General features: G+C 40.9%; 3 protein-coding genes across 3 annotated transcripts in view; 1 reads left to right on the forward strand and 2 right to left on the reverse strand.

The window, feature by feature from the left end:
• Positions 1–7628, reverse strand: part of LOC311108606 (rho GTPase-activating protein 18-like) — a 30151-nt gene extending 22523 nt beyond the window's left edge. The window contains exon 1 of the mRNA XM_084151269.1: positions 7434–7628. Within this exon, the coding sequence (XP_084007395.1) occupies positions 7434–7573 (140 nt within the window). The 5' untranslated portion in view covers positions 7574–7628. The remainder of the gene's footprint in view (positions 1–7433) is intronic.
• A 3650-nt stretch (positions 7629–11278) lies between these two features.
• Positions 11279–13533, reverse strand: LOC311108533 (putative transmembrane protein 244; the record flags this gene model as incomplete). Its single annotated transcript, XM_084151180.1, has 6 exons — positions 11279–11376; positions 11575–11619; positions 12325–12450; positions 12589–12665; positions 12954–13039; positions 13429–13533. 6 exons carry the CDS (start codon positions 13531–13533, stop codon positions 11279–11281), a joined length of 537 nt encoding a protein of 178 aa, XP_084007306.1.
• A 4458-nt stretch (positions 13534–17991) lies between these two features.
• LOC311108708 (lethal(3)malignant brain tumor-like protein 3) overlaps positions 17992–25838 on the forward strand; it is a gene marked incomplete at its 5' end in the record, with an annotated part of 56244 nt that continues 48397 nt past the window's right edge. Inside the window, 9 exons of the mRNA XM_084151427.1 lie at positions 17992–18099; positions 18389–18500; positions 20907–21072; positions 22195–22342; positions 22920–23004; positions 23273–23367; positions 23675–23779; positions 24101–24236; positions 24931–25022. Of these exons, the coding sequence (XP_084007553.1) occupies positions 17992–18099; positions 18389–18500; positions 20907–21072; positions 22195–22342; positions 22920–23004; positions 23273–23367; positions 23675–23779; positions 24101–24236; positions 24931–25022 (1047 nt within the window). The remainder of the gene's footprint in view (positions 18100–18388; positions 18501–20906; positions 21073–22194; positions 22343–22919; positions 23005–23272; positions 23368–23674; positions 23780–24100; positions 24237–24930; positions 25023–25838) is intronic.

Here is a 25838-nt window from a genome sequence, read left to right on the forward strand (position 1 = left end):
TATATACACTTTGTTGGCAATGACACAGGTCAAACGTTTTCTGTAAGTCTTCACAAGGTTTTCACACACTGTTGCTGGTATTTTGGCCCATTCCTCCATGCAGATCTCCTCTAGAGCAGTGATGTTTTGGGGCTGTCGCTGGGCAACACGGACTTTCAACTCCCTCCAAAGATTTTCTATGGGGTTGAGATCTGGAGACTGGCTAGGCCACTCCAGGACCTTGAAATGCTTCTTACGAAGCCACTCCTTCGTTGCCCGGGCAGTGTGTTTGGGATCATTGTCATGCTGAAAGACCCAGCCACGTTTCATCTTCAATGCCCTTGCTGATGGAAGAAGGTTTTCACTCAAAATCTCACGATACATGGCCCCATTCATTCTTTCCTTTACACGGATCAGTCGTCCTGGTCCCTTTGCAGAAAAACAGCCCCAAAGCATGATGTGTCCACCCCCTATGCTTCACAGTAGGCATGGTGTTCTTTGGATGCAACTCAGCATTCTTTGTCCTCCAAACACGACGAGTTGAGTTTGTACCAAAAAGTTATATTTCGGTTTCATCTGACCATATGACATTCTCCCAATCCTCTTCTGGATCATCCAAATGCACTCTAGCAAACTTCAGACGGGCCTGGACATGTACTGGCTTAAGCAGGGGGACACGTCTGGCACTGCAGGATTTGAGTCCCTGGCGGCGTAGTGTGTTCCTGATGGTAGGCTTTGTTACTTTGGTCCCAGCTCTCTGCAGGTCATTCACTAGGTCCCCCCGTGTGGTTCTGGGATTTTTGCTCACCGTTCTTGTGATCATTTTGACCCCACGGGGTGAGATCTTGCGTGGAGCCCCAGATCGAGGGTGATTATCAGTGGTCTTGTATGTCTTCCATTTCCTAATAATTGCTCCCACAGTTGATTTCTTCATCCCAAGCTGCTTACCTATTGCAGATTCAGTCTTCCCAGCCTGGTGCAGGTCTACAATTGTGTTTCTGGTGTCCTTTGACAGCTCTTTGGTCTTGGCCATAGTGGAGTTTGGAGTGTGACTGTTTGAGGTTGTGGACAGGTGTCTTTTATACTGATAACAAGTTCAAACAGGTGCCATTAATACAGGTAACGAGTGGAGGACAGAGGAGCCTCTTAAAGAAGAAGTTACAGGTCTGTGAGAGCCAGAAATCTTGCTTGTTTGTAGGTGACCAAATACTTATTTTCCACCATAATTTGCAAATAAATTCCTTAAAAATCCTACAATGTGATTTTCTGGATTTCTTTTTCTCAATTTGTCTGTCATAGTTGACGTGTACCTATGATGAAAATTACAGGCCTCTCTCATCTTTTTAAGTGAGAGTACTTGCACAATTGGTGGCTGACTAAATACTTTTTTTCCCCATTGTATCTCTGTTCCTACTCCCTGCCTACAAGCAGCAACTCAATGGGGAGCCACCAACACAGAGAATAGTGAGGTGCTGAACAGAGAGCAGACTCAATGCTGCAGGACTGTTTTGAGAATAATTATAGGAATATGTTCAAAGATTCATCCACCCAGGACTCTACAATATACAGTACACTGTCAGTCACAGGCTTCATAAGGAAATGTGTTGATAACAATTAGGACATACTGTACCCCAACCAAAGACCTTGGATAAACAGAGAAATCCGTACATTCCTGAGAGCCCGTACTATGGCATTTAATGTCAGCAGAACGAACCCTAAATACTTGGTGGCGTGCGACACGTACAAGGCAAGCAGGTACAAGCTCGGCTAAAAACTATTATGGATGCAAAAAGACAATACAAACTCAAACTTGAATCGATGTTCGACAACTCAGACTCACAACGCATGTGGCGAGGACTACATGCTATTACGGACTACAAAGGCAAATCCAGCTGTGTGCTGCCCACCAAAGCATCCCTCCCAGACGAGCTTAACACATTTTATGCTCGCTTCCAGGCAGATAATACCGAGCCATCCAGAAAGGCTCTCACTGCTCCGGACGACCAGGTGCTTTCGCCCTTTGAGGCGGACGTGAGGAAAACTCTCAAAAGAGTGAATACTCACAAAGCCACCGGCCCAGGTGGCATCCCTGGCCACATCCTCAGAGTGTGCGGTGACCAGCTGGTGGGTGTCTGCTCTGACATCTTCAACCTGTCCCCAGGCTGTAGTCCCCAATTGGTTAAAGAAGACCACCATCGTCCCAGTACCCAAGAAAACCAAGGTGACATGCCCAAATGACTAATCGCCCATCCAGTGGTGTAAAGTACTTAAGTAAAAATACTTTCAAGTACTACTTAAGTAGTTTTTTGGGGTATCTGTACTTTGCTTTACTATTTATATTTTGGACTACTTTTACTTTACTACACATTCCTAAAGAAAATAATGTACATTTTACTCCATACATTTTCCCTGACACCCAAAAGTACTTGTTACATTTTGAATGCTTAGCAGGACAGGAAAATGGTCCAATTCACGCACTTGTCAAGAGACCATCCCTGGTCTACCCTACTGCCTCTGATCTGGCGGACTCACGAAACAGAAATGCTTTGTTTGTAAATTATGTCTGAGTGTTGGAGTGTGCCCCTGGCTATCCGTAAGTTAAAAAAAAGAAAAGTGTGCCGTCTGGTTTGCTTAATATATGCAATTTGCAATGATTTATACTTTTACTTTTGATACTTAAGTATTTTTAAAACCAAATACTTTTAGACTTCTACTCAAGTAGTATTTTACTGGGTGGCTTTTACTTTTACTTGAGTCATTTTCTTTTAAAGGTATCTTTACTTTTACTCAAGAATGACAATTGGGTACTTTTTCCACCACTGGCCCCATCGTACTCACCCCTGTCATCATGAAGTGCTTGGAGAGGCTGGTCATGACCCACATCAAAGCGGTTTGTTCACCTGCACCCGCCCGCAATTGCAAATAACTAATCTGCAACTGGCCAACTATATGTGATGAAGTGAAAATCTGAGGCCCGAACCTGACCCTAACCCGCTAATCTAGAAAATGCACTGTAGGCTACAGTCAGAGACAGCTGAAAGATTTTTTTGATAGAAGGTGTGTGATTCTTTTTGCCTGATTTAGATATGTTTCTGCTTATAATTTGACGTTTTGGTAGGCTATTTGTTAGTCAACCTTTCTATAATTAGATATATGCAGCTTCTATTCTGTCATTATATGTTGCCCCAGAAGACTAAATAAACCCTTGTTCACCAGAATAATGTCATAAATCGATAGAATGAATTCTTCAATCTAGTTGACATCTGTAAAGTTCTCTCTGTCATCTCTGCTTCTTTCGTGCCGCAAAGATGTTTAGGGACCGAGGAGAAAATGCAATAACACCAAATCTTTCCCAAACATTACTTCTCTGCCCCTCCCTTCTCTTTATTTTCAACTTTCCATTTCGCAGCTTTTCTCTTATTGAATTAAACTCCGACATTGTCGCTTAGATCGACGTGACCATTTTCTGCCCACTGCCAAAAGCATTTGGCGATTGGCGTGCAGGCTATTTGGCACGCATACAGTTAGGCCCTAAGGCTTACGCACTATGCCAGATAGCCTAAAATAATGAAAGAAAAACCTCAATGTAGCCTATAGATATAAAATTGAATTATACATTTATGTATTTTTTAACGTATTGTTTTCTCTTTATTCAACCCGCGCATCACTACTGGACGACACTACCCTCTGCAACTGGATCCTGGACTTCCTGACGGGCAGACCACAGGCTGTGAGGCTCCATACTGACTCTTAACACATGGGTCCCCCCAGGGATGTGTCCTCAGCCCTCTGCTGTACTCCCTGTTCACCCATTACTGCATGGCTTTGCACGACACCAACTCAATGAAGTTTGCTGATGACATCACGGTTGTAGGCCTGATAACCAACAATGACGAGTCAGCCTATAGGGAGGAGGTAAGTGAACTGGCATTGTGGTGCCAGGACAACAACCTCCCCCTCAACGTCAGCAAAATAACTTCAGGAAGCAGAGGAGGGAACACACGCCGATCCACATCAATGGGACTGCAGTAGAGAGCAGTTTTCAGTTCCTCGTTGTCATCACTGAGGACTTGACATGCACCAACTACATCACCACTCTTGTCAAGAGGGCGCAACAGTGTCTCTACTTCCTAAGGCGGCTGAAGAAATTAGGCATGCCAACCCGGGTCCTCTCAAAATACTACCGCTGCACCATTGAGAGCGTCCTGCCCGGTTTCATCATGGAATGGTACGGGAATTGCTCCGTCCACGACCGCAAGGCCCTCCAGCGGGTGGTGAAGACTGCCCAGTACATCACTGGGGCCGTGTTGCCACCCATCCAGAGCATCTACTTGAAACTGTGCCTGAGGAAGTCCCACAGAATCATCAAGGACCCCACACACCCCAGCCATGAGCTGTTCACTCCCTTGCCGTGGGGCAGACACTTACCGTTGGGTAGACACTGACTGAGGTCTGATACCAACTGGTTCAGACACCGTTTCTATCAACAAGCCATTAGACTGCTGAACACTTGAACTGGACTGACCCCCTGCACTGACTCTCCACACCTTAGCACACATAGACACTCACGTCACAATTGCTGCTACCAGAATCTTATTTACTATTGCTAATACAGCACAATTTAAAAGGTCCAATGCAGCTGTTTTTTATCTCAATATCAAATCATTTATGGGTAACAATTAAGTACCTTACTGTGATTTTTTTATTATAATAATAATAATAATAATAATAATAATAATAATAATAAAAAATAAAAAAAAGAATAATATATATAGCAAAGAGACATTTATCAAGCAATAACTTTGCTAGGACTGTCTGGGAGTGGTGTAAGTGGGGAGAGGAAACTGAAAACTAGCTGTTATAGGCAGAGAGGTTTGAAACTCTTTTTTATTGGTGATGTCACCAGGCAGGCTAAAACTCAATCCCAGCAAAACAGGCAGAAATGTCAGCCGGTCTTTTCAAACAGCTCTTACACTAAAAGCGCATTGTCATCATTTTTATAATCTCACAGTATTATTCCAACCTCTTAGTGTGGAAATATATATAAAACCCAGGAAATCACATTTCTGATACATGTGTAAATATTGTTCCATAAATTGCGCTTTCCTGTATTATTCTTATGCTAAAATTGTTATTCTATTCTACTGAGCCATTTACTTTAAGTTCATATTCTTATCTTTTATTATTTCTTATTGTTGTTGCATTGTCAAGAAGGAACCTGCAAGTATGCATTTCATTGGATGGTGTATACCATGTGCGTCCTGTACATATGACTAATAAAAAACGTGAACTTGAACCGCAGCTCCAGCCTATAACAGTAACTCTGCTTTTACAGATGGCCATTTGAATGGGGAGGGAAAAATAGTCCCCACAAGGATAGTAAAACAAGGAAAATTATCCCTTGTGGGGACATTTCCCACGTCCCCACGAGGACAGAGGCTATTTTAAGCTTTGGGGTTAGGTTTAGGGTTAGAATTATGGTTAGGTTTGGGGGTTAGGTTTAGGTGTGTGTCCTCACCCTGTAGTCTATGCGTGGAGTTTATTGTTATTTATACATTTGCAGAACAAACAATGTTTGTGTAACAAAAAATGATATATACTGAACAAAAATATAAACGCAACATGTAAAGTGTTGGTCCGATGTTTCATGAGCTGAAAGAAGGATTACTTTATACTATTCCAGGTATTCCTTAAAGAGGTAGGGTTTCAAGTGTCTCCAGAAGGTGGTCAGTGATTCCGCTGTCCTGGCGTCGTGGGGGAGCTTGTTCCACCATTGGGGTGCCAGAGCAGCGAATAGCTTTGACTGGGCTGAGCGGGAACTGTGCTTCCGTAGAGGTAGGGGAGCTAGCAGGCCAGAGGTGGATCAACGTAGTGCCCTCGTTTGGGTGTAGGGTCTGATCAGAGCCTGAAGGTAAGGAGGTGCCGTTCCCCTCACAGCTCTGTAGGCAAGCACCATGGTCTTGTAGTAGATGCAAGCCTCAACTGGAAGCCAGTGGAGTGTGCGGAGGAGCTGGGTGACATGAGAGAACTTGGGAAGGTTGAACACCAGACGGGCTGCAGCGTTCTGGATAAGTTGTAGGGGTTTAATGGCACAGGCAGGGAGCCCAGCCAACAGTGAGTTTCAGTAATCCAGACGGGTGATGACAAGTGCCTAGATTAGGACCTGTGCCACTTTCTGTGTAAGGTAGGGTCGTACTCTGCGAATGTTGTAGAGCATGAACCTGCAGGATCAGGTCACCGCTTTGATGTTAGCGGAGAACGACAGGGTGTTGTCCAGGGTCACGCCAAGGTTCTTTGCACTCTGGGAGGAGGACACAATGGAGTTGTCAACCGTGATGGCGAGATCATGGAGCGGGCAGTCCTTCCCCGGGAGGAAGAGCAGCTCCGTCTTGCCGAGGTTCAGCTTGAGGTGGTGATCCGACATCCACACTGATATGTCTGCCAGATAATTCATCCACCTGACAGATGTGGCATAACAAGAAGCTGATTAAACAGCATGATCATTACACAGGTGAACGTTGTGCTGGGGACAATAAAAGGCCACTCTAAAATGTGCAGTTTTGTCACACAACACAATGCCACTGAGGGAGCTTGGAATTGGCATGCTGACTGCAGAAATGTCCACCAGAGCTGTTGCCAGAGAATGTAATGTTCATTTCTCTACCATAAACTGCCTCCAACATCGTTTTAGAGAATTTGGCAGTACGTCCAACTGACCTCACAACCGCAGACCACGTGTAACCACGCCAGCCCAGGACCTCCACATCTGGCTTCTTCACCTGCGGGATCATCTGAGACCAGCCACCCGGAGTATTTATGTCTGTAATAAAGCCCTTTAGTGAGGAAAAACTCATTCTGATTGGCTGGGCCTGGCTCCCCAGTGGGTGGGCCTTGCTCCCAAGTGGGTGGGCCTATGCCCTTCAGTCCCACCCATGGCTGTGCCCCTACCCAGTAATGTGAAATCCATAGATTAGGGCCTAATTTATTTATTTCAATTGACTGATTTCCCTATATGAACTGTAACTCAGTACAATTGTTGAAATTGTTGCGTTTATATTTTTGTTCAGTATATATTCTGTAAGGGCTTGCGCTCAAGTTTTCTGTAGCCTAATAAAAAGAGCCTAGTTTAGCCTACAACTGGTATTTATAGTGCTTGCCTTGTCGTACGCACGGGTGTATTGTCACTGCTTGTTTAGTCTATGAACTCATTCGATTTCAAATATCCATCATAGGAAACAATGTATCAACACATGGAAAAGTCAGCGGTGGCTTGAAGGCTACTGAGTGTTCTGTTAGAGGTTAGATTACAAACGGGGCAACTGGTAGCCATATCTGTCTAAAAAGAGAAGATGCTAGGCAACTGGAAGACCTTTGTACCTCTCGTCACTATTGAGGCGGCAATGTTAGAATGTTACATACAGTACGCTATGTTCAATAACAGACTATCCGCTCACCTCAACGATGAAGACTCGATCTCTTCGGCACTATCGACACGCGAGGCGGGCGGTAAAACTTCACTATTGCTAAAATACCCGGTCAATATGACTCTCTTGGCGTCCTGCTGGCGACTCATGTTGCGCGACTCATGCTGCATTATTGTTGAAGTTCGCAAGTAACTTAATGTACACAGCTCTAGGAGTAGTAGAGCTGTGTGTGCGAGTGGGGCTGTCTCTCAATGATCTCACTCACTGCCTCCCCTAACATGTATAATCAACAGCTGCCTGAAAGCACCGCCCAGAATGCCGTTGAGCCGTGTAATTTGGGCTGAGTCACTCCTAGAAGACAATGAAAGATCACTTTTTTTCTTGTCCCAGCCATCTATCTTATCTACTTACTTATATGGTCCCCCAGCCATTGGCCCCAGCACTACTAATATCCTATCTCAAGGCACTGACCTGAAAACAGCACAATCATGTTTTACTGCTCTAATATTCCAAGTTACGATATGTTATAGCTCATCCTTGGCCTATATTGATATTAATCATGATGCATGACGCATTATAATGCAATATAATGAAGTATTCCCTTTCATTCCACCTGTACTTTGTGAATTATAATTCACCATTCTGATCCCGATATTGATCTGAGGTCCTCTGTGACTATTGCCTAGTGTTATGGATTCATGGCATTTAAGCCTGCATTAACTTGCTCTTATAGCTGTGTAGTAAAACTGTGATAACTGCAGTACAACAGTTATTCAATTTGTGTATTTTGTGTGATTTATGTAAATGTCCATATCCCCAATTAGAATATGTTGAGGAACTATGTGGAGCTCTTGTGCATGCCAGAAGAAAAAAACATTATGTTACACTTACAAACTGTTACATTCTGTTCCAATCAATTAGTAAATTGGCAGGCTGAATGGGAAGACCTTTCTCCTGGTGTGAAAAGTTATCAGACCAGCTCCAACACGCCTCATAGGTTTGACTTCTGACCAGCATTGGCCATTACAATAAAGGCCTCCCATACTACAGTAAGTTAGTGGACTACCCCTATACTGCCATCTGGTGCTCAGTTACAACATGTTCTGTGTCTGTTGGGTGCAGCAGAGGAAATCCCTTTGTTTTTGAATCACTGGTAATGATGCTCAAAAAGGATCTGGGTTCATTGCTGCGATAACGCCTATCAGTGGGCGTGAATAGAACAACAAGTGGGCAGTATTAATCACAATTGAATACTTAATAGCCACTAAGCTGCATTAAACTTAAATAATATCACAGTAGGTTAAATGAAGTGTTACTGTTGGTATTGAATTTTACATGGTAATTCCCTCTGTGTATACCTCTGGTACCAGTCATCATGTATGGACTGTTTGGCTAGGACTGGTCAGGCAGTTGACCTTTCGAATTATGAATTATGCCATGTATTTAGTGCTTATCATGGCATCATAGTCATAGTCAGATTAGAAAATGGATCTGCTGGTAAATCTACTGCTAAATCTACTGCTGTCACAGAGGTCTGTCCATTATAATGCGTTACTCTGCTTTCTTGACATCTAAGTCAACCAGACAGGTCCTACAGGCCTGAGTTTTGTCGCGTCTGGACTACTGCCCAGTTATGTGGTCAGGTGTGGCAATGAAGGACATAGGCAAATTGCAGTTGTTCCAGGACAGAGCAGCACGCATTGCACTCAGATGTACACAGAGGGCAAATGTCAATAACATGCATGTCAATCTCTCCTGGCATATGTAGTGCTATGTACTGTGTATTATGTTTTATTATGTATTTAATTTGTTATTTTTTTATTCCTGTTTGGACCCCAGGAAGAGTAGCCGCTGCCTCAGCAGCAGCTAACTGGGGATCCTAATAAATACTACTAATACTACTACTACTCTGATCAAGTGTTTGAAATACAAGTAGGCCTATAACAAAACCTTGTGTCAATTCACTAAACAGAAACATTTATATTCTTGGCATGTTACTTAACACTTTAACCCATATATGTATTTGATATTCGATGAATAAAGCCCTATCTTAATCCTTCTGGAAAGGTGTGGACACTATGATCTGAGCAAAGCTCTTACCAAGGTAAAATCTACACCATCAGGTACAAGAATGGAGTGAAACTGAATCTGCACATGACAGATGTGGTGTTGCTTGGCTTCTTACACAAGGTTAGGAATGTCAACATGATATTTGTCATATTCTGTGGTGACAAGGTTTCGGCTATTTATTTTGTCGGAACAATAGCCTTCATATGATTTTATCATCCATGGTATACTATTTTGTTATTCCTGAAAGGTTTATTATTATTTTTTTCTGCCAGCTTTGTCCTCTGCGGCTCTGCCAACTTTAAATATCCCTCTTGGATAAAGGACTATCACCAAGCTGCCCTATCTCAACACACAGAACCTCATCAGAAAAAGAAAAAATAAGGGTAGTAAATGTTTTCAGTGATCTTGTAACACAGTCAACACACATAATTCACTCATGTCCAAGTTACATCAACAAAATCCCACATCCCATAATAGATACAGTATGAGACATGTTCAGTAAAACAAGCTCTAAAAACCTGGGGTGGGGAGGAGGGGAGGACCTCTCTGACTCCGTGGCTCACCTCGCCATGTGCTGCAGAGTGGTGTTGACACACACACAGTCACACACACAGTCACACACACACACACACACACACACGTACACACTCACACAGAGCACACATGCTGTACGCAATCAGCCCCTGAAGAGCTCCCCTTGCGTCCCCTCCCATACACCCTTCTGCATCTTTGCCTAATCTTATCAAATGGTTAAGGCCCTTCTTAGTTAGTGCTCTCTTTCCTACTACAAATCCACTACAAAGAGCATGCTGCTATAGTTGTTGTCAAAGTGAATGGAAGGGGGTGGTGATAGAATCAAACTGTAGGTCTGAAAGTTGGTGCGGCAGGTAGCCTGGGGGTTAAGAGCGTTGGGCCAGTAATCAAAGGGATGCTGGTTCAAATCCCCAAGCTGACTAGGTGAAAGGTCTGTGCCCTTGAGCAAGGCATTTAACCCTAATTTCTCCTCTAAATCTCTCTGAATAAGAGTGTTTGCTAAATCACTAATATTTAGCAGATCAACCATATTATGGGTAGATATATTTCCTGTTGTAGCTTTTCAATCCTTTTAGTTGACCTTTTAGTTGACTTCCAGTCTTTGACTTACTTCACTGTCTGGGGTGTGTCTGTGTAAATGTGGGGTCACTGGGATTACAACTGTGACTAGGGACTGACTGCTCGCTACTGCCTCAGTAATTCTAAGCATTTTTAATCCAAAGGGCTTTAACAGACAACAGATGCTCAGGCTTAATAACAATCACCACTATGCGATCCCTAAAGTTCCTCAGTGTTTTAATTAGGTAATGTGTTATAAGACACTAATACCACTTTGTTTTAACCCTAATTGCTCCTGTAAGTCGCTCTGGATAAGAGTGACTGCTAAATTACTAAAATGTCAATGTAATAACTCTTTGTTACAGTAATAACACAGTAATAACACTTTGTTACAGTAATAACACAGTAATAACACTTTGTTACAGTAATAACACAGTAATAACACTTGTGTTTATTTCACCTCTAAAAAGAGCAAGTGATTCCTTATTATTTCCAATGGCATGGAGGAGGATATGAACAAGATACACAAAAACAAGAACATTGTTGGCAAGAAGTGTTTAATATTCTCAACAATTCCTTCCAAACAACCTAGAATTGCAAAATATGATATGTGGATTTACAGAGTACCAAAGTTGTGTAGTACAAAAAAACAGAGTATAAAAACATATTATTGACCCTACATCATTTTATAGAAGAAAAGCTCAATGTTTTTGTTAGAAATTTTGGAGCTCATCCGGATACACAAAATTATTCCTGAAAAGCTTGTATGCTAGAAGTTGGCCTCCGAAAATCATCATCACCAATCCAGAACCTATGACACACAGAATGGATAAGATGAGTGAACAAGTGGATTTAAAGGATAGACCTATTTGAATGCATCAGGTATTGAATCACTTGCTAAATAAATGTAGAACGACTAATTCATGCAATGATCAAAATACGCTGTACATAACAACAAATAATATTTTTATTGGCTCCAAATTGTCTGAAATCAAGTATGATTCCTTACCAAGAGCAATCCAATAATGTTCTGTTGATGGGAAATCAGACATAACTGGATGAAAGAAACAGACAGGATAGTAATTGAATATGACACATATTCAACCATAACAAATAAACTAATACATAAAATCAAGCTTTCTGTCAGCTTGTGAAACTGTATGATCATGATGTTCTTCTGACAAGCCTGTTTATACTAAAGCAGCCTTACAACCTTGCATAACATAACCTACTGTAGATTGAAATCCCATCAATTCAATGATAGGATTAACATTGACATCGTTTGTTCTTCTAATCCAATTCATTAGCAGATACTGAAACTGATACTAAAACATCCACTGAAAAGTGTGTCTCAGATGGGAAGTAGACTCATATGGAGTCATTGATGTGTTTGCTATTATCAAACCTGGCTTTATTGTAGAGCACTGGCAGCACCAGACAGCCAGACGCCATCACACTATAGGGCTGCTTGCTATACAGTAGCGACATTAATTGATGTTAACCAATAGAAAGAGGGACCCTTGAAGCATGGCGCTTGACACAGATGTAAATACAAAGTGGACAGCTGCATATACACCAGGCAGTGATTAGACCATATGTACATAATTGTATTAATCTGTCGATTTACCTAAAGAGTAAATATGCCAAATACAAATCATTGATGGTTTGAGTGATGTCAGGTTTGTTCAGAAAAGCGTACATTTATGAAACCTTGGACAATGAGATTCTTGTCCCCTTGCCTCACTCTCTTGCTGCTTACCTGCTACCGTCAGACCGATGTGTATTAGTGTGACTGTAATGGCGTAGTCCCACACCCACTCCTCGACAATCCACGCAAATATCAGGCCTCCCAAAAGATAGGTCACCTCCATAGAGATCACTGTCACTATGCAGGAAATACAAACTACACACCTCAGCTAACATGCTTACCAACATGAACACACAGAATTAGAGGTAGTATATCTAAAAAAGGGTGAGGTTGCTAACTACTGAATAACAAGAATAAAGTATTGGATCAACTCACCTAGGTATTTTGGACTTTGCCATGATGGTTGTGTTGTGTAGTCAAAGGGTGCTAAAAGGCTGTCAACCTCATGTACCCTGCAGAGATTATGAATAATGAGAAACTTGGGTCAGAAATGGTTCATTTGCCATTAACTGTAGTTACAGTGTGAGGTAGCACTGGAGACATATTGTGATGCTTTCTGACAGAAACCAAAATGAGGGTTCCATGCAGACACTGTGCATTCTTTAGTGGGTCGTTTCTGTGTTCACGAGACAGGAAGTACACGTCAATCATGTACCACAACATATGACAATGAAACTATATGAAAGACAGGATATACTTCATTTGAATATTGTGGAAAATATATATTATTTTAGACTCACCTCAGAATACCAATGCAGAGACTGACCACTATGTAGTAAACAGCATAGAAGGATATCATGCACATCAGCAAGTTCTGGAGAACAATCTGTAATACATGTTAACATCACATAAGACTCCATCACACAAGACCCTTAAAATGTAAGTCACTCATTCTTAATAAAACCTAAAATATGATCCACAATAATATGGATTCCTTCGACCATTGCTGTTTCCACAAAACTACATAAAAGTTTTTTTGGCCATTTTCAGACTGAATACTTGCATAAACTGAATTCAGATAGGTTCAGTCATTTCAATGGAAGGTATTAGAATTCTATACCAAATGCTCTAAATTGAATAGTGAGCAACTACAGCAGCACATGACCTATGTACACAGTGCCACATTAAGTAGACACTGGTAAACATGTACACCTACTGTCGTTCTCTACTACTAAATTTCCTGTTGTATCCAAAACTGAAGTCCAAGGTCTTTACCCATGTTTCACTGACGTTGGTCTTGATCTTGACTGGTGTTGGTCCATAGCGCTTCAGAGTAGACCCACAATACCCACAACACCTGCAACAGTAGTCCAACAACATGAATGGCCGCCTTTTCTTTTATCAGTGGAGACACTAGAAGGTAGCCTACAGTAGAGCAAACACACCAGGGGATGAGGGCTGGTCTTAATGGTTAATGGGATTACACACATGCAAAAAGCTTCCTGTCTCAATCCAGGCTGGATAAAGCCCGCCCCCAAGGCCCGGACCACTTCTACAGCATCACCCACACACAGTGGCTAGAAATACACCTGAGTGGGGTGACAACCAACCTGTCTTCACATCCCTGTGATGTCACTGCATACATATTCACTGAGCCGTATTGTTTTTTAAGCTATTAATGTGGTGTTGGCCTGTTGGGGTGTATATACTGTAACAGCTGCTGGAGAACCAGGAGGCCAGCCAGACATGACTCTGAGTAAATTAAATGTAAATAGGTCACACACTTCTTTAGAACTGTGGAATTCTCTGCTTCCCTGGACAGTTGATCTACAGTATACTGCACAGCAAATTGGCCAGTGTTACCTAGTAGATTTTTCAGTCTAACTTTTCTAATGTTGATTCAGGAGTTAAGTTAACTCTGTAAGTGTTAATTTAACACTCATTGGTGTAAAAGAACCCGAGTGTTGGCATTAATAACCAGAGTTGAACCAAAATCATGCCCATCATTATCATATTTCCCAGCATGCTCTATTGCAGGTTGGTTTTTAGAATAGTTTGATTCAATATCTATGCTTTTTCATGTACATTGATTTATTTATTAATCTTATGCTACTCAAGTATAAACAACATTTTCCTAAACTAATCCAATCTGTTACTTGGACTTATTACACCGGTTACTGAAATGGTTGTTCCAGTTCAGATGCTTTAGGTAGTTTCATATTTTAGTCTCCCCAATCCAGGCAGTCATTCTGAATACAGGTTGCAGGTGAATACAAATTCCAAATGTTAGATATCCCCACTCTGGCTGGATTCCAATAGGAATTACAGATCACTTTGCAAGCCAGCATGAGTTTGAGGTCACTGTATTAGGTTAAAACTAGGCCCTCAAAATAAGGCGTTATGAAATACATATTGTATTGTCTTAAACAATTACATTTTAATGATAACATATTCGCTTAGGATCTCACTTGGTGAAGTCCACAGGACTGAAAATGAATGAATGCAACAACCATGTCACTGTCACTAACAAATACAGTCATGGGTTGTATCTCTACAATTCACTCAAAAGGCAAGGCACACTGGGAAATATGCAAATAAGACTTTACACTAAGCAAAGTGTTAATTTAACACTGTAAAGTGTGGACCGTATAGACACTGGAACCGTGTTAAATTTAACACTCTACAGTGTTGATTTAACACTGGAGACTTTGCTGTGTGTGTGTGCTACTACATATGTTCTCTGTGAAACTGGACATATTCTTGAATGTTTAGAGTTGAGACATTGAACAGGCTCCTGCTACACGGTTGTTAAAATCATGACAGAACTTTGAGGAAAAGCAAACAAGTCCTAAGCACTTAAATCATTATCCCAGTCATAAATCCAGTCTTCAGTATGTCTTTTGACAATCACCCTCCATGCCCTGATTGAGCTTCTTTACTTTTTAGTGAATTAGTGACACTAATCACTAATGTTCTATACAGTGAGTGGATTGTACCGTGACGCCAATCATGCATTAGAGAAGAGACAGATCACCAACAAAAAGAATGTCTTCAGCTAAATGCTCAGTCTTATGCAAGAAAGTGCTCCCAATCAAATCTTTGCCCGCATGCCATTCCACTATGCACATTCATTGAATTGAAATTGATCTCCATAAGTATCAAATGAAATGTACAGTATGGTGATCTGCAACAGCAGTAACACCCCATGCAGTATGCGTTAGCCAGACATGCTCTCACAGAGCAGCCCATAATAATCTGATGACAAAGCATGAAAGATTTTACAGAAAAAAAGTAGTCATACTCATGATCATAACCATTTGTTTTATAACTGCAGGCATTGGTAACAATAAGCTGATTGACTACAAATCTGCACATATAGTTACTGTACATTTGTGTCTGTCTCTAGACAGCCATTACTGATGAAAGTCATACTTTATGTATTCTACTCTAACGTAATATATTATATTCTATTCTGTACTATTACTTTTACTGGAACAACTCTAGATAAGCTAACTAGAAGTCCAATAAAGGTATTTGAGTTGTGGAATTAAACAGTAGGCCATGGCTACAGCCTATTACTGTTTTACATTTTGATGTCATTAAATCAAGTTGAGCCAATGTGTTTATAGTAATGGAACTATAACATGGCATAAATAAACGTTGTACATCAATCTGATTTTATTTGCATAGTTTCTTGCACAGGACTCACATGGACAGCTTCATTGTATTATATCAACTGCAACGCAAACAAGCTTGCTGCGTAAACCTAAGCACAAAATTGAAAAAATGGGTTGATGGCGCACTACGTACTAGGATACAACACAATGTCGGTATTGAAACGTTTTCGGACGTTCTTTGTGCTATTTCGCAAGTCACCCGGTTTCACTGTCGACAAGCAAACTAGGTTTTATTTTTAGTAACATGGTATTCGTGCTCTTGTATTCCAATCATCGCCTATTTCAGTCTCCAAATATCCACAACGCATCAATAATCATTTGCTGATGGTTTTATTTCGATGGCAAGGTTATGCGACAAATAATGGCTTAATCTATAAATATTTTGTTACTCAACCAGCTAAAACTTTCGATATTGCCATCATGTGTTCTACAGTCTAGCTGGAGCACCCACTGCAAGCACTCGCTCAGAGCCACGCTCATGCGCATTGACGGCTGCCTGGGCAATTTGTCAGTACTCGTGGGAGAATTTTGGGTAAGAAACAGACAAATTAAAACAAATGTACTTTAGGATAAAACAGTTAATGCAGAAAATTATGTCTTATAGTAATTAGTGATCAATTGTGTAGTCTAATACTTTCATTAGAGGTTAATTGAGACGGAATTTGACCAAAACTTAGCAATAAAGTACAAAACGACTGGACGTGTCATCAATAATATCAGCCAGGAAGAGGTTCAATGTAGAGCGTTAATCTATTGCGTTCTAAAATTGTAACAAAAGTTGCGTCGAAAATTACTGCAATCGATAGAAAATATGTTGCGCTACATTTCTTGTCTCTTGGAGACGTATATAATAATGGTATAGTGTACTCTTTCAAGAATAATGCGCTTCTGTGTAATTCCAGTTTATGGATGTGGAAAGGAGGAACCGTGCGCTTGACAAGCGAGCTGGACTAAAATATTTATATCACCATTTCCTTACAAAAAGCTGTCAAGGCAGTTAAATATATTTTTTGTTGTAGTGCAACGAGTCTGCAGGCCTGCCGGTGAGAATTATATAGAGTATATTCCAGCTCCGCCATTTTGGGGAACTGCCTTTAAAACACATTTAATATTATCAGAGCAAAGAAAAGTGTTTAGATCTGATACAATGCATGTTGGGCGTCTTGCTACGGGACATCACTACGTACCTGTAACACTCCTAGTTGGAATATAAAGGAAATGCGAACTGGTTGCGCCCAACCGAATAATTTAATCCCACTCTTAATAAAAACTATTTGACTCAAAGAGCTCGAAATAAATATGAATACCGCTCATAACCGACAATGAGCATCTGATGATAAAATCTAACACACATGGAGAATAATATGTGCACAGTCAACACGCGGAATTTTCCTTTGTAATAATATTTTTTTATCCTTCAAAAAAGTATTCCCGCATACGATGCAATTTTGACATTTAGCAGAGAGGAGTAATCCTTCAAATAGTTTGGGTTGTAAATGAAATTATATGTTCTCGTCAATTTGAAGTTACTTTCATATTGCAATTTCATAAATGAATGTCAACGATTTGCTGTTGACATAGGCTACTGTAACTGCCTGAATGCCTATAGTTTATAGGCGCATACATAAAACATAAATTATAGCCTAAACCCTACCCCAATATCAGGAATTATATTTGAAAGACAGCAATATTGACGCATCATATTGCATAAACTACCAATAATTCTTATTTTCTGTTAAATACATTAGACATTTTCGTCTCCATGTTTTGTTCAGTGATTTCATTGTTGAATAGGGACTGAAAGTTTCAAACGCAGTCGTCTAAAGCTTGTCAGCAATGACCTCTAGTGGTTGATGCACGTCATCGAGTTAAAATCACATGGCTTCCGCTGTTACATTTCGACAGTAGTGAAACATTGTTGCGAAGCAGCTCTGTGAAATGTTATTGAAACATTGTTGCCAAGTGGCTCTGTGAAACGTTACTTTGTCTCTCTTCTTTTCATTTGAGTTGGAATTTAGTTAGCTAATGTTTTAAAAAACCTTTTTAAAGTCAATTTATGTCGATTTAGTAGGCCTATGACATATTTATTCTGCAGTGCATTATTTATTTTCTGGCTTGGCTTCATCGATCATTGTCTATTTCAGATATCCCCATTTTTAACATGGATGAGTCTACAGACACCACAAATGCAGTAGCCCCTGATTTTGATGTGTATGGTGCCATGGACTGGAATGATGGTGTTGGAACCTTACCTGGGAGTGAGCTAAAGGTACAGATCACCACAATTTCCAAAAAGATTCAATGTTGTCATATATATATATATACATCTTTTTTTACATGTGTTATACCTAGCAGAAAAAGGAAACATTATAATGAAATTGAATGAGCCATTTTTGTAATGACAAATGCAATGTTATATATAATTGTATACATCATAAATTGTAAAAATCGTAATTAGTTTTAGTTTTTCCTGACCAGGTCTCATGGCCCTAATCACAGTATTCATCTAAATATAATATGCCATTACTCCTCACGTGTGTGTGTGTTATGTTCATCAGTTTAAGGTGAATGAGTTTGGAGTCTTGGAGGTCCTATCAGAGGAGGGTGATGATGAGAGGGTAAAGAAGGCTCAAGCCACCACTACATGGATAGTGCCCACTGCTCAGGAGGGTAAGATGGCATGGTTCAGTGTATACAACTTTGATATGCTCCCAACAGGGATATATTTGTGAGATGTAAGCCTACACATGTACAATGTTTGTATCCCCATTGGGATCTTACATAATATGCACCTGTCTCTCTAGCACCTGACCTGCTGGGATGTGCATATATTTTCTCTTTCATGTTTCTCTTTCAAGTAGGCATGTTTAACTGACAGTTTTCACTACCTTATCATATACCATGCATGCAGTCTTCAAGAAACTACTGGACATCAGTAGTGGTGGCTTTGTTTTTATGACTAGTCACAACACCAGATAATTACATCAGGTAACTGTGCTGTCTGAAATATGTTTTCATCTTTTAGTTTAGGATACCTCTGATATACAGTGAGGGGAAAAAAGTATTTGATCCCCTGCTGATTTTGTACGTTTGCCCACTGACAAAGACATGATCAGTCTATAATTGTAATGGTAGGTTTATTTGAACAGTGAGAGACAAAATAACAACAACAACAAAAACAAAACAAAAATAAATCCAGAAAAACGCATGTCAAAAATGTTATAAATTGATTTGCATTTTAATGAGGGAAATAAGTATTTGACCCCTCCGCAAAACATGACTTAGTACTTGGTGGCAAAACCCTTGTTGGCAATCATCAGACGTTTCTTGTAGTTGGCCACCAGGTGTGCACACATCTCAGGAGGGATTTTGTTCCACTCCTCTTTGCAGATCTTCTCCAAGTCATTAAGATTTCGAGGCTGACGTTTGGCAACTCGAACCTTCAGCTCCCTCCACAGATTTTCTATGGGATTAAGGTCTGGAGACTGGCTAGGCCACTCCAGGACCTTAATGTGCTTCTTCTTGAGCCACTCCTTTGTTGCCTTGGCTGTGTGTTTTGGGTCAGTGTCATGCTGGAATACCCATCCACGACCCATTTTCAATGCCCTGGCTGAGGGAAGGAGGTTCTCACGCAAGATTTGACGGTACATGGCCCCGTCCATCGGTGGGGATGGTGTTCTTGGGGTCATAGGCAGCATTCCTCCTCCTCCAAACACGGCGAGTTGAGTTGATGCCAAAGAGCTCGATTTTGGTCTCATCTGACCACAACACTTTCACCCAGTTCTCCTCTGAATCATTCAGATGTTCATTGGCAAACTTCAGACAGCCCTGGTTATGTGCTTTCTTGAGCAGGGGGACCTTGCGGGCGCTACAGGATTTCAGTCCTTCACGGCGTAGTGTGTTACCAATTGTTTTTATTGGTGACTATGGTCCTAGCTGCCTTGAGATCATTGACAAGATCCTCCCGTGTAGTTCTGGGCTGATTCCTCACCGTTCTCATGATCATTGCAACTCCACGAGGTGAGATCTTGCATGGAGCCCCTGGCCGAGGGAGATTGACAGTTATTTTGTGTTTCTTCCATTTGCGAATAATCGCACCAACTGTTGTCACCTTCTCACCAAGCTGCTTGGCGATGGTCTTGTAGCCCATTCCAGCCTTGTGTAGGTCAACAATGTTGTTCCTGACATCCTTGGAGAGCTCTTTGGTCTTGGCCATGGTGGAGTGTTTGGAATCTGATTGATTGATTGCTTCTGTGGACAGGTGTCTTTTATACAGGTAACAAGCTGAGATTAGGAGCACTCCCTTTAAGAGTGTGCTCCTAATCTCAGCTCGTTACCTGTGTAAAAGACACCTGGGAGCCAGAAATCTTCCTGATTGAGAGGGGGTCAAATACTTATTTCCCTCATTAAAATGCAAATCAATTTATAACATTTTTGACATGCATTTTTCTGGATTTTGTTGTTGTTATTCTGTCTCTCACTGTTCAAATAAACCTACCATTAAAATTATAGACTGATCATTTCTTTGTCAGTGGGCAAATGTACAGAATCAGGTATGAGAATCAGTCAAATTGAGCTCAAAGCTAAGAAAGTGATGAATCATTATCTTTAAAAGTGGTCAGCTGTCAGCTATCTATTTGAACATTTCTGATTAGGCCTTCAATGTATGTCTTAGTTTAGCTCGTGGCTATATTGTTGTTAAAAAATATCAAACAGAGTATGCATGGGATCCTTTGACATTATTCCATTACTCTGTTCTTATTGACCCTGAGCTTAGAAACTTTTCATTAGCCACACAGGAGATGGGTGAGGATGACTTTGCGACTCTCTCTCTCTCTCTCTCTCTCTCTCTCTCTCTCTCTCTCTCTCTCTCTCTCTTTCTCTCTCTCTCTCCTTCCCTTTCTCTCTCTCTCTTTCTCTCTCTCTCTCCTTCCCTTTCTCTCTCTCTCTCCTTCCCTTTCTCTCTCTCTCTCTCTCCTTCCCTTTCTCCCTCTCTCTCCTTCCCTTTCTCTCTCTCTCTCCTTCCCTTTCTCTCTCTCTCTCCTTCCCTTTCTCTCTCTCTCACTCCCTCCCCAGCCCTCTCAGACAGCGTGTCTGTGGCAGTGAAAGAGGAGAGGCAGGAGGGGCAGTGGGTCCAGAGAGGCCGTGTGTGTGTGCGCTGCCAGAGGACGGGCTCCCCTGTGGACTTCCTGTCTGACTGCCTTCACTGCAGCGAGCGCTGTCTGCAGCAGGACCAGCAGGAGTGAGTGGGCTGGGGAGGACTAGAGATTGATTAGGGTGCAGAGGGTCTGGTCTGGTCCTAACTTCAGTTTCTGCCTGATGCAGTGGGAAAATATGATGCTACTTTCTGGTAGTTGAACTGGTGTTTATTGTGCTTATGAGGTTATTCCTTTTGTAATAACTTTCCCTTATGTACAGTGCACTGAAATAATAGAAGTGACAGACTCACATAGTCAATGTTGATATCATACACTGATGTCAAATGATCATGTTCAAACTATTTTGAAACACAAATATATATAAAAACATTTTTTACTGGTATCGTATTTTCTATTTCTCAATGTGCTTATATGAACAACTATAAACATCCTTCATATGCTTAAGAAAATCAATGAGTCTCCCTCCTATAATTTCTTTGGGCCAGCCATCCTATGCAGATTGGAAGTCAGGAATAATTGATCAGTTAGTTAATGTAAAGACTGGCGGTGATGCTAATGCATGCTCTGAGCTGGAGAGAGTGAGAGCCAGTGCTGCATTGCCGTGGGCCCCATGTATCCATTGTCTTATAGGAGGAGAAGCTGCCAACAGAACGTTACATCTTAAAGTGGTATTCCCTCTGTGGATTTACTACTGCCATGGCAACAGAGAAGGGAAAAAACTGCCTATACATCCTATAATAAACAATTAATTACACTTAATTAGAAACATTTTGAGTTAGATTACAATAAAAAACAAAAGTTTGATTTAGACCATTAATAGCTGATGATGATGATACGATTATACATAGGCAGCCGGTCCCATGAATAAGTCAATGTAGGCGCAATGCGTTATGAATATGAAATACATGTGGTCCCCCTGTACATTTACGACTTGAAAATGCATGTATTAACTCAGTCTACCAGTAGTAACACAATCTGTCTCATTCAATTATTTTCTGCCCTGCATCTCATTAGTTCATTTTTATAACAAGAATATGCAGTGAATGAACACTGTTTTGTGCTGGTCATACTTTAGATATTTTGCAGAAACATTTGCCAGTTCAGATATTTCTGAAACTATAGTTTCTAAGAATTATAATACTTTTTGCATAACCTTTTACTACTAGTTTCTAAATCGCTGGTACTCTATATTCTTTCCACTGCAGTGAGCTGAAGCTGAAGAAAGAGGTGTCTAAGAGCAATGGGGAGGTGGTGGGGGTCAGCCGTAAGAGGCCTCTTCAGCAGGACAAGGAGAGCCTAGCAGACAAGATGGATACCACAGAGGTCCTGCCTGAGGACCATGATGAGGACTATGTCAGTATTACTTTATACTCCAAGGAAGATAATGTTGTTATCTGGAATTCTTATCTATGCTTTCCCCCCCACACACTTTTACAGACATTGTGTACCTACTAAATCACTCCCAACATTTAAAGAAATGTACTGATATTTCTTGATATTTCATCACATTTTGTAGATATTGCTTATGTGATTTAAAGACGTTATAGACAAATAGTTCCAGAGCTCTGTCTGTACATTTTTTGCATCACTCCAGATTGCAAAAGATTGTGAGGGATGATACATTAGCCTTGCATGCCTTTTACTGCTGAGGTGTCATAACTCATACTAAATTAATGACTCACAAAATGCTGTGACCTGATTGGTGCTGAAAACTCTCTGATAGTCTCTGATTTATCATTAATGTTTCAAAATGGAAACATGTAAATTAATACACAAATTCAGAATGATTTCCATACTACCTCATAAACACTGTCCTGATTGCCTGCACCAAAATATCACATTGCTCTAGTCTATACTGTATTTGTGAGTATTCTTAGTTTTATTAGAATGTTCCTGAATTTTCTAGTGTTCTATTGTGTAAATCAAACAGGAGGAGAAAGACAGCAGGAAGACGACGCGTGGAGCTCCGCGAGGCAGGAGGAAACGGAGGGGGGATGCAGCCCTGCTGAGACACAGTAAGTAGAAACAGGCAGTGGAAGGGACACCTGTGAGGGGTGTTTGTGTCCCAAATGGCACCCTATTCCCTATGTAGTGCGCTATGGGGCCTTATCAAAGGTAGTGCACTATATAGGGAATAGGGTGCCATTTGGGACTGTCTCTTAGGACAGAATCTTCTCACTATTTCCCAATCACTAAATTGATATAATCACTGACATTGCACACACACAAACTGTATGTAATGTAATTTATTGCTTGTTACAATCCAATCATTATTTATGGCAGCTGTTCCATATGGAGGGAAGAAGAAGTCTTGGTGTTGGGCCTCCTATCTGGAACAGGACAAAGCCATTGCTGCCCCCACTAAACTGTTCAAAGAGGTGAGCTATCATACCCCTCAGGCCTGTCTAGAATTGGTTATTAACTGAGGTCTAACCTATTATCATTCTCTGTTTCCTTCGAGTCATTCTAATCTTTCTTCTATTTCTCCTTTACAGCTTGTCATTCAGGGTTAAGATGCAATTTCACATCAAGGCCTACATTGTGTCCTGCATGTTTAGAGTTCATTTATTCAACTCATTAACCATATTATTCTTTGCCTACAGCAACACTGTTAAGTTCATTATTTATTCTCCATAAGTCTGGGAATATGTATTTTAAAGGAATTATGTCACGTTTTCCTTTCAGCACCAGGCCTTCCCCCAGAGTAAGAATGGATTCCGGTTGGGTATGAGGCTGGAGGGTGTGGACCCAGAGCACCCCTCCATGTACTGTGTGCTCACAGTAGCTGAGGTAACCTCTCACCTCGACTCATCATCGCTGCCCTCTCAGAGGAGTCTAAACTCATGTCATTGATATCTTCAGCTTTGGGAAGATCTGAAGCAACGTCTGCATTGTCATTGTTCTTGTTCCAGTGCATAGCAATAGTTGTGATCACTAACATGTACTGTATGTGTTGCTATGCAATGGCATTTAGTAAATGACAGTATTTATAAGACCATAAATGCTTGTTTGGTTTGAATTATGTCCACTTCTCTCTACTTAATCTCTGTGTAGCAAACACAGGATGAACATGTTAGGAATGAAGATGCTTAATGCTTCTTCCATGTTTAGGTTTCAGGACACCGAATACGGCTTCACTTTGACAAGAACTCGGACTGCTATGACTTCTGGGTGAATTCCAACTCTGCAGACATCCACCCTGTGGGATGGTGTGAGAAAACGGGACACAAGCTTCACCCCCCCAAAGGTAAGAGACATGCTACCTTCGACAGATACCACCTGGAAAATTTATTGCTTGACATTTTGGATGGGATATTTTCAAACTGTTACTGTAGCACTCCCTCATCTTCTGCTCATTTGTATTTCCTTACTGCTGTATTTGTTTTATTGCGCACCATTTTTCTTTCCTACAGATGTAGGATCTTAATTTGAGCCAGTTTGCTTCAACAGGAAATTTGAATTATTATGTTGATAATTATCATTAATGGCCATTTTTGTAGGGGTTGATACATTTTTCATAAGGGAAAATCAAGTCTGACATTTCAAAGTATAAATTACAAACTTCAGAAGCCTTTTCTTTTTTTTTACCTCAAATACACTACACGTTTTAAATGTCCTGCATTGCAGGAAAGTTCTCCTGCAACAGGGTGATCAAATTAAGATCCTACATCTGTATGTGAGACTAGTCATGTAGGGATGGTTACAGTGGGCATACTTGGGCATGAATTTGACAAGCAGGTGTGTAAGCAGGTTACCCATGGCAACAGGAAAACTGAAAAACAGTACTCAACTATTTTGAAAACACAAAGAACACAAAGATTTTATTTATACGACATACTTGAAATTGAACCAGCGATATTTAATAAGGAGTAAAATAATTCCCCCCCAGTTCTTTATGGAAACGTGAATATAATCCTTGTCATTTCTCTATGGATGGACAGGTATGAAGGATGAGGAGTTCAGCTGGTCGTCGTACATCAAACAGAGCAAAGCCCAGGCAGCTCCCAAGGCCCTGTTTGAGAATCAGAACACGGTAAGAGAAGCCTACAGACCTAGATTAGACCGGGGGCACACTCCGATGCATGAACACAAATGAAATCGACATACATCATTGTCCATTTTTGACCGTCAAAAGTACAACTCAAGTCAACTATTTCTGGACGAGTTGCATCAATTTTTTGTCAGTCATCTCCGTTGTCATTCATCCGGCAACAGATGACTCCCATTTAAAAAGCATTGGCTCCATCCGAAATTCTCAGACACAAAATCCCAATGTGTCCACTTTCATATTGCGTTAATAGTAGTGTTTTACCACCACTAGGTGGAACTGTTTAGTTTAGTTAGACTACACATCCTTCACTGAAGTACAGTACTTGACATCAGCCCATACAACATAGATATGATGCAGATGCATGAGCAGTTTAAAGGGTTTAAAGTACAGTTACAGGATCTTAATTTGAGCCAGTTTGCTACAGCAGGAAAATAATCCTGCAGCAACAGGAAATGTGAATTATTATGTGGATTATAATTAATGGACTTTTTTTAAATACATTTTTCATAAGGGGAAATCAAGTCTGACATTTCTAAGTGGAAAATTCCAAACTTCAGAAGCCTTTTAAACCTCAAGTACACTACAAGTTTAAAATGTCCTGCATTGCAGGAAAGTTCACCTGCAACAGGGTGATCAAATTAAGATCCTATATCTGTAGTGTTATGGATGAACCAAATGTGAGCTTTTGTCTCTGAGTAACTGTCCTATTTTTATTTTCCAGACTGTCACCACTTTCATATTGCTTTGATACTAGTGTTTTACCACCACTAGGTGGAACTGTTCAGTTTAGTTAGATTT

Source organism: Coregonus lavaretus (genome assembly GCF_964263955.1).
Source record: "Coregonus lavaretus genome assembly, chromosome: 33".
In the NCBI taxonomy this organism is placed as follows: domain Eukaryota; kingdom Metazoa; phylum Chordata; class Actinopteri; order Salmoniformes; family Salmonidae; genus Coregonus; species Coregonus lavaretus.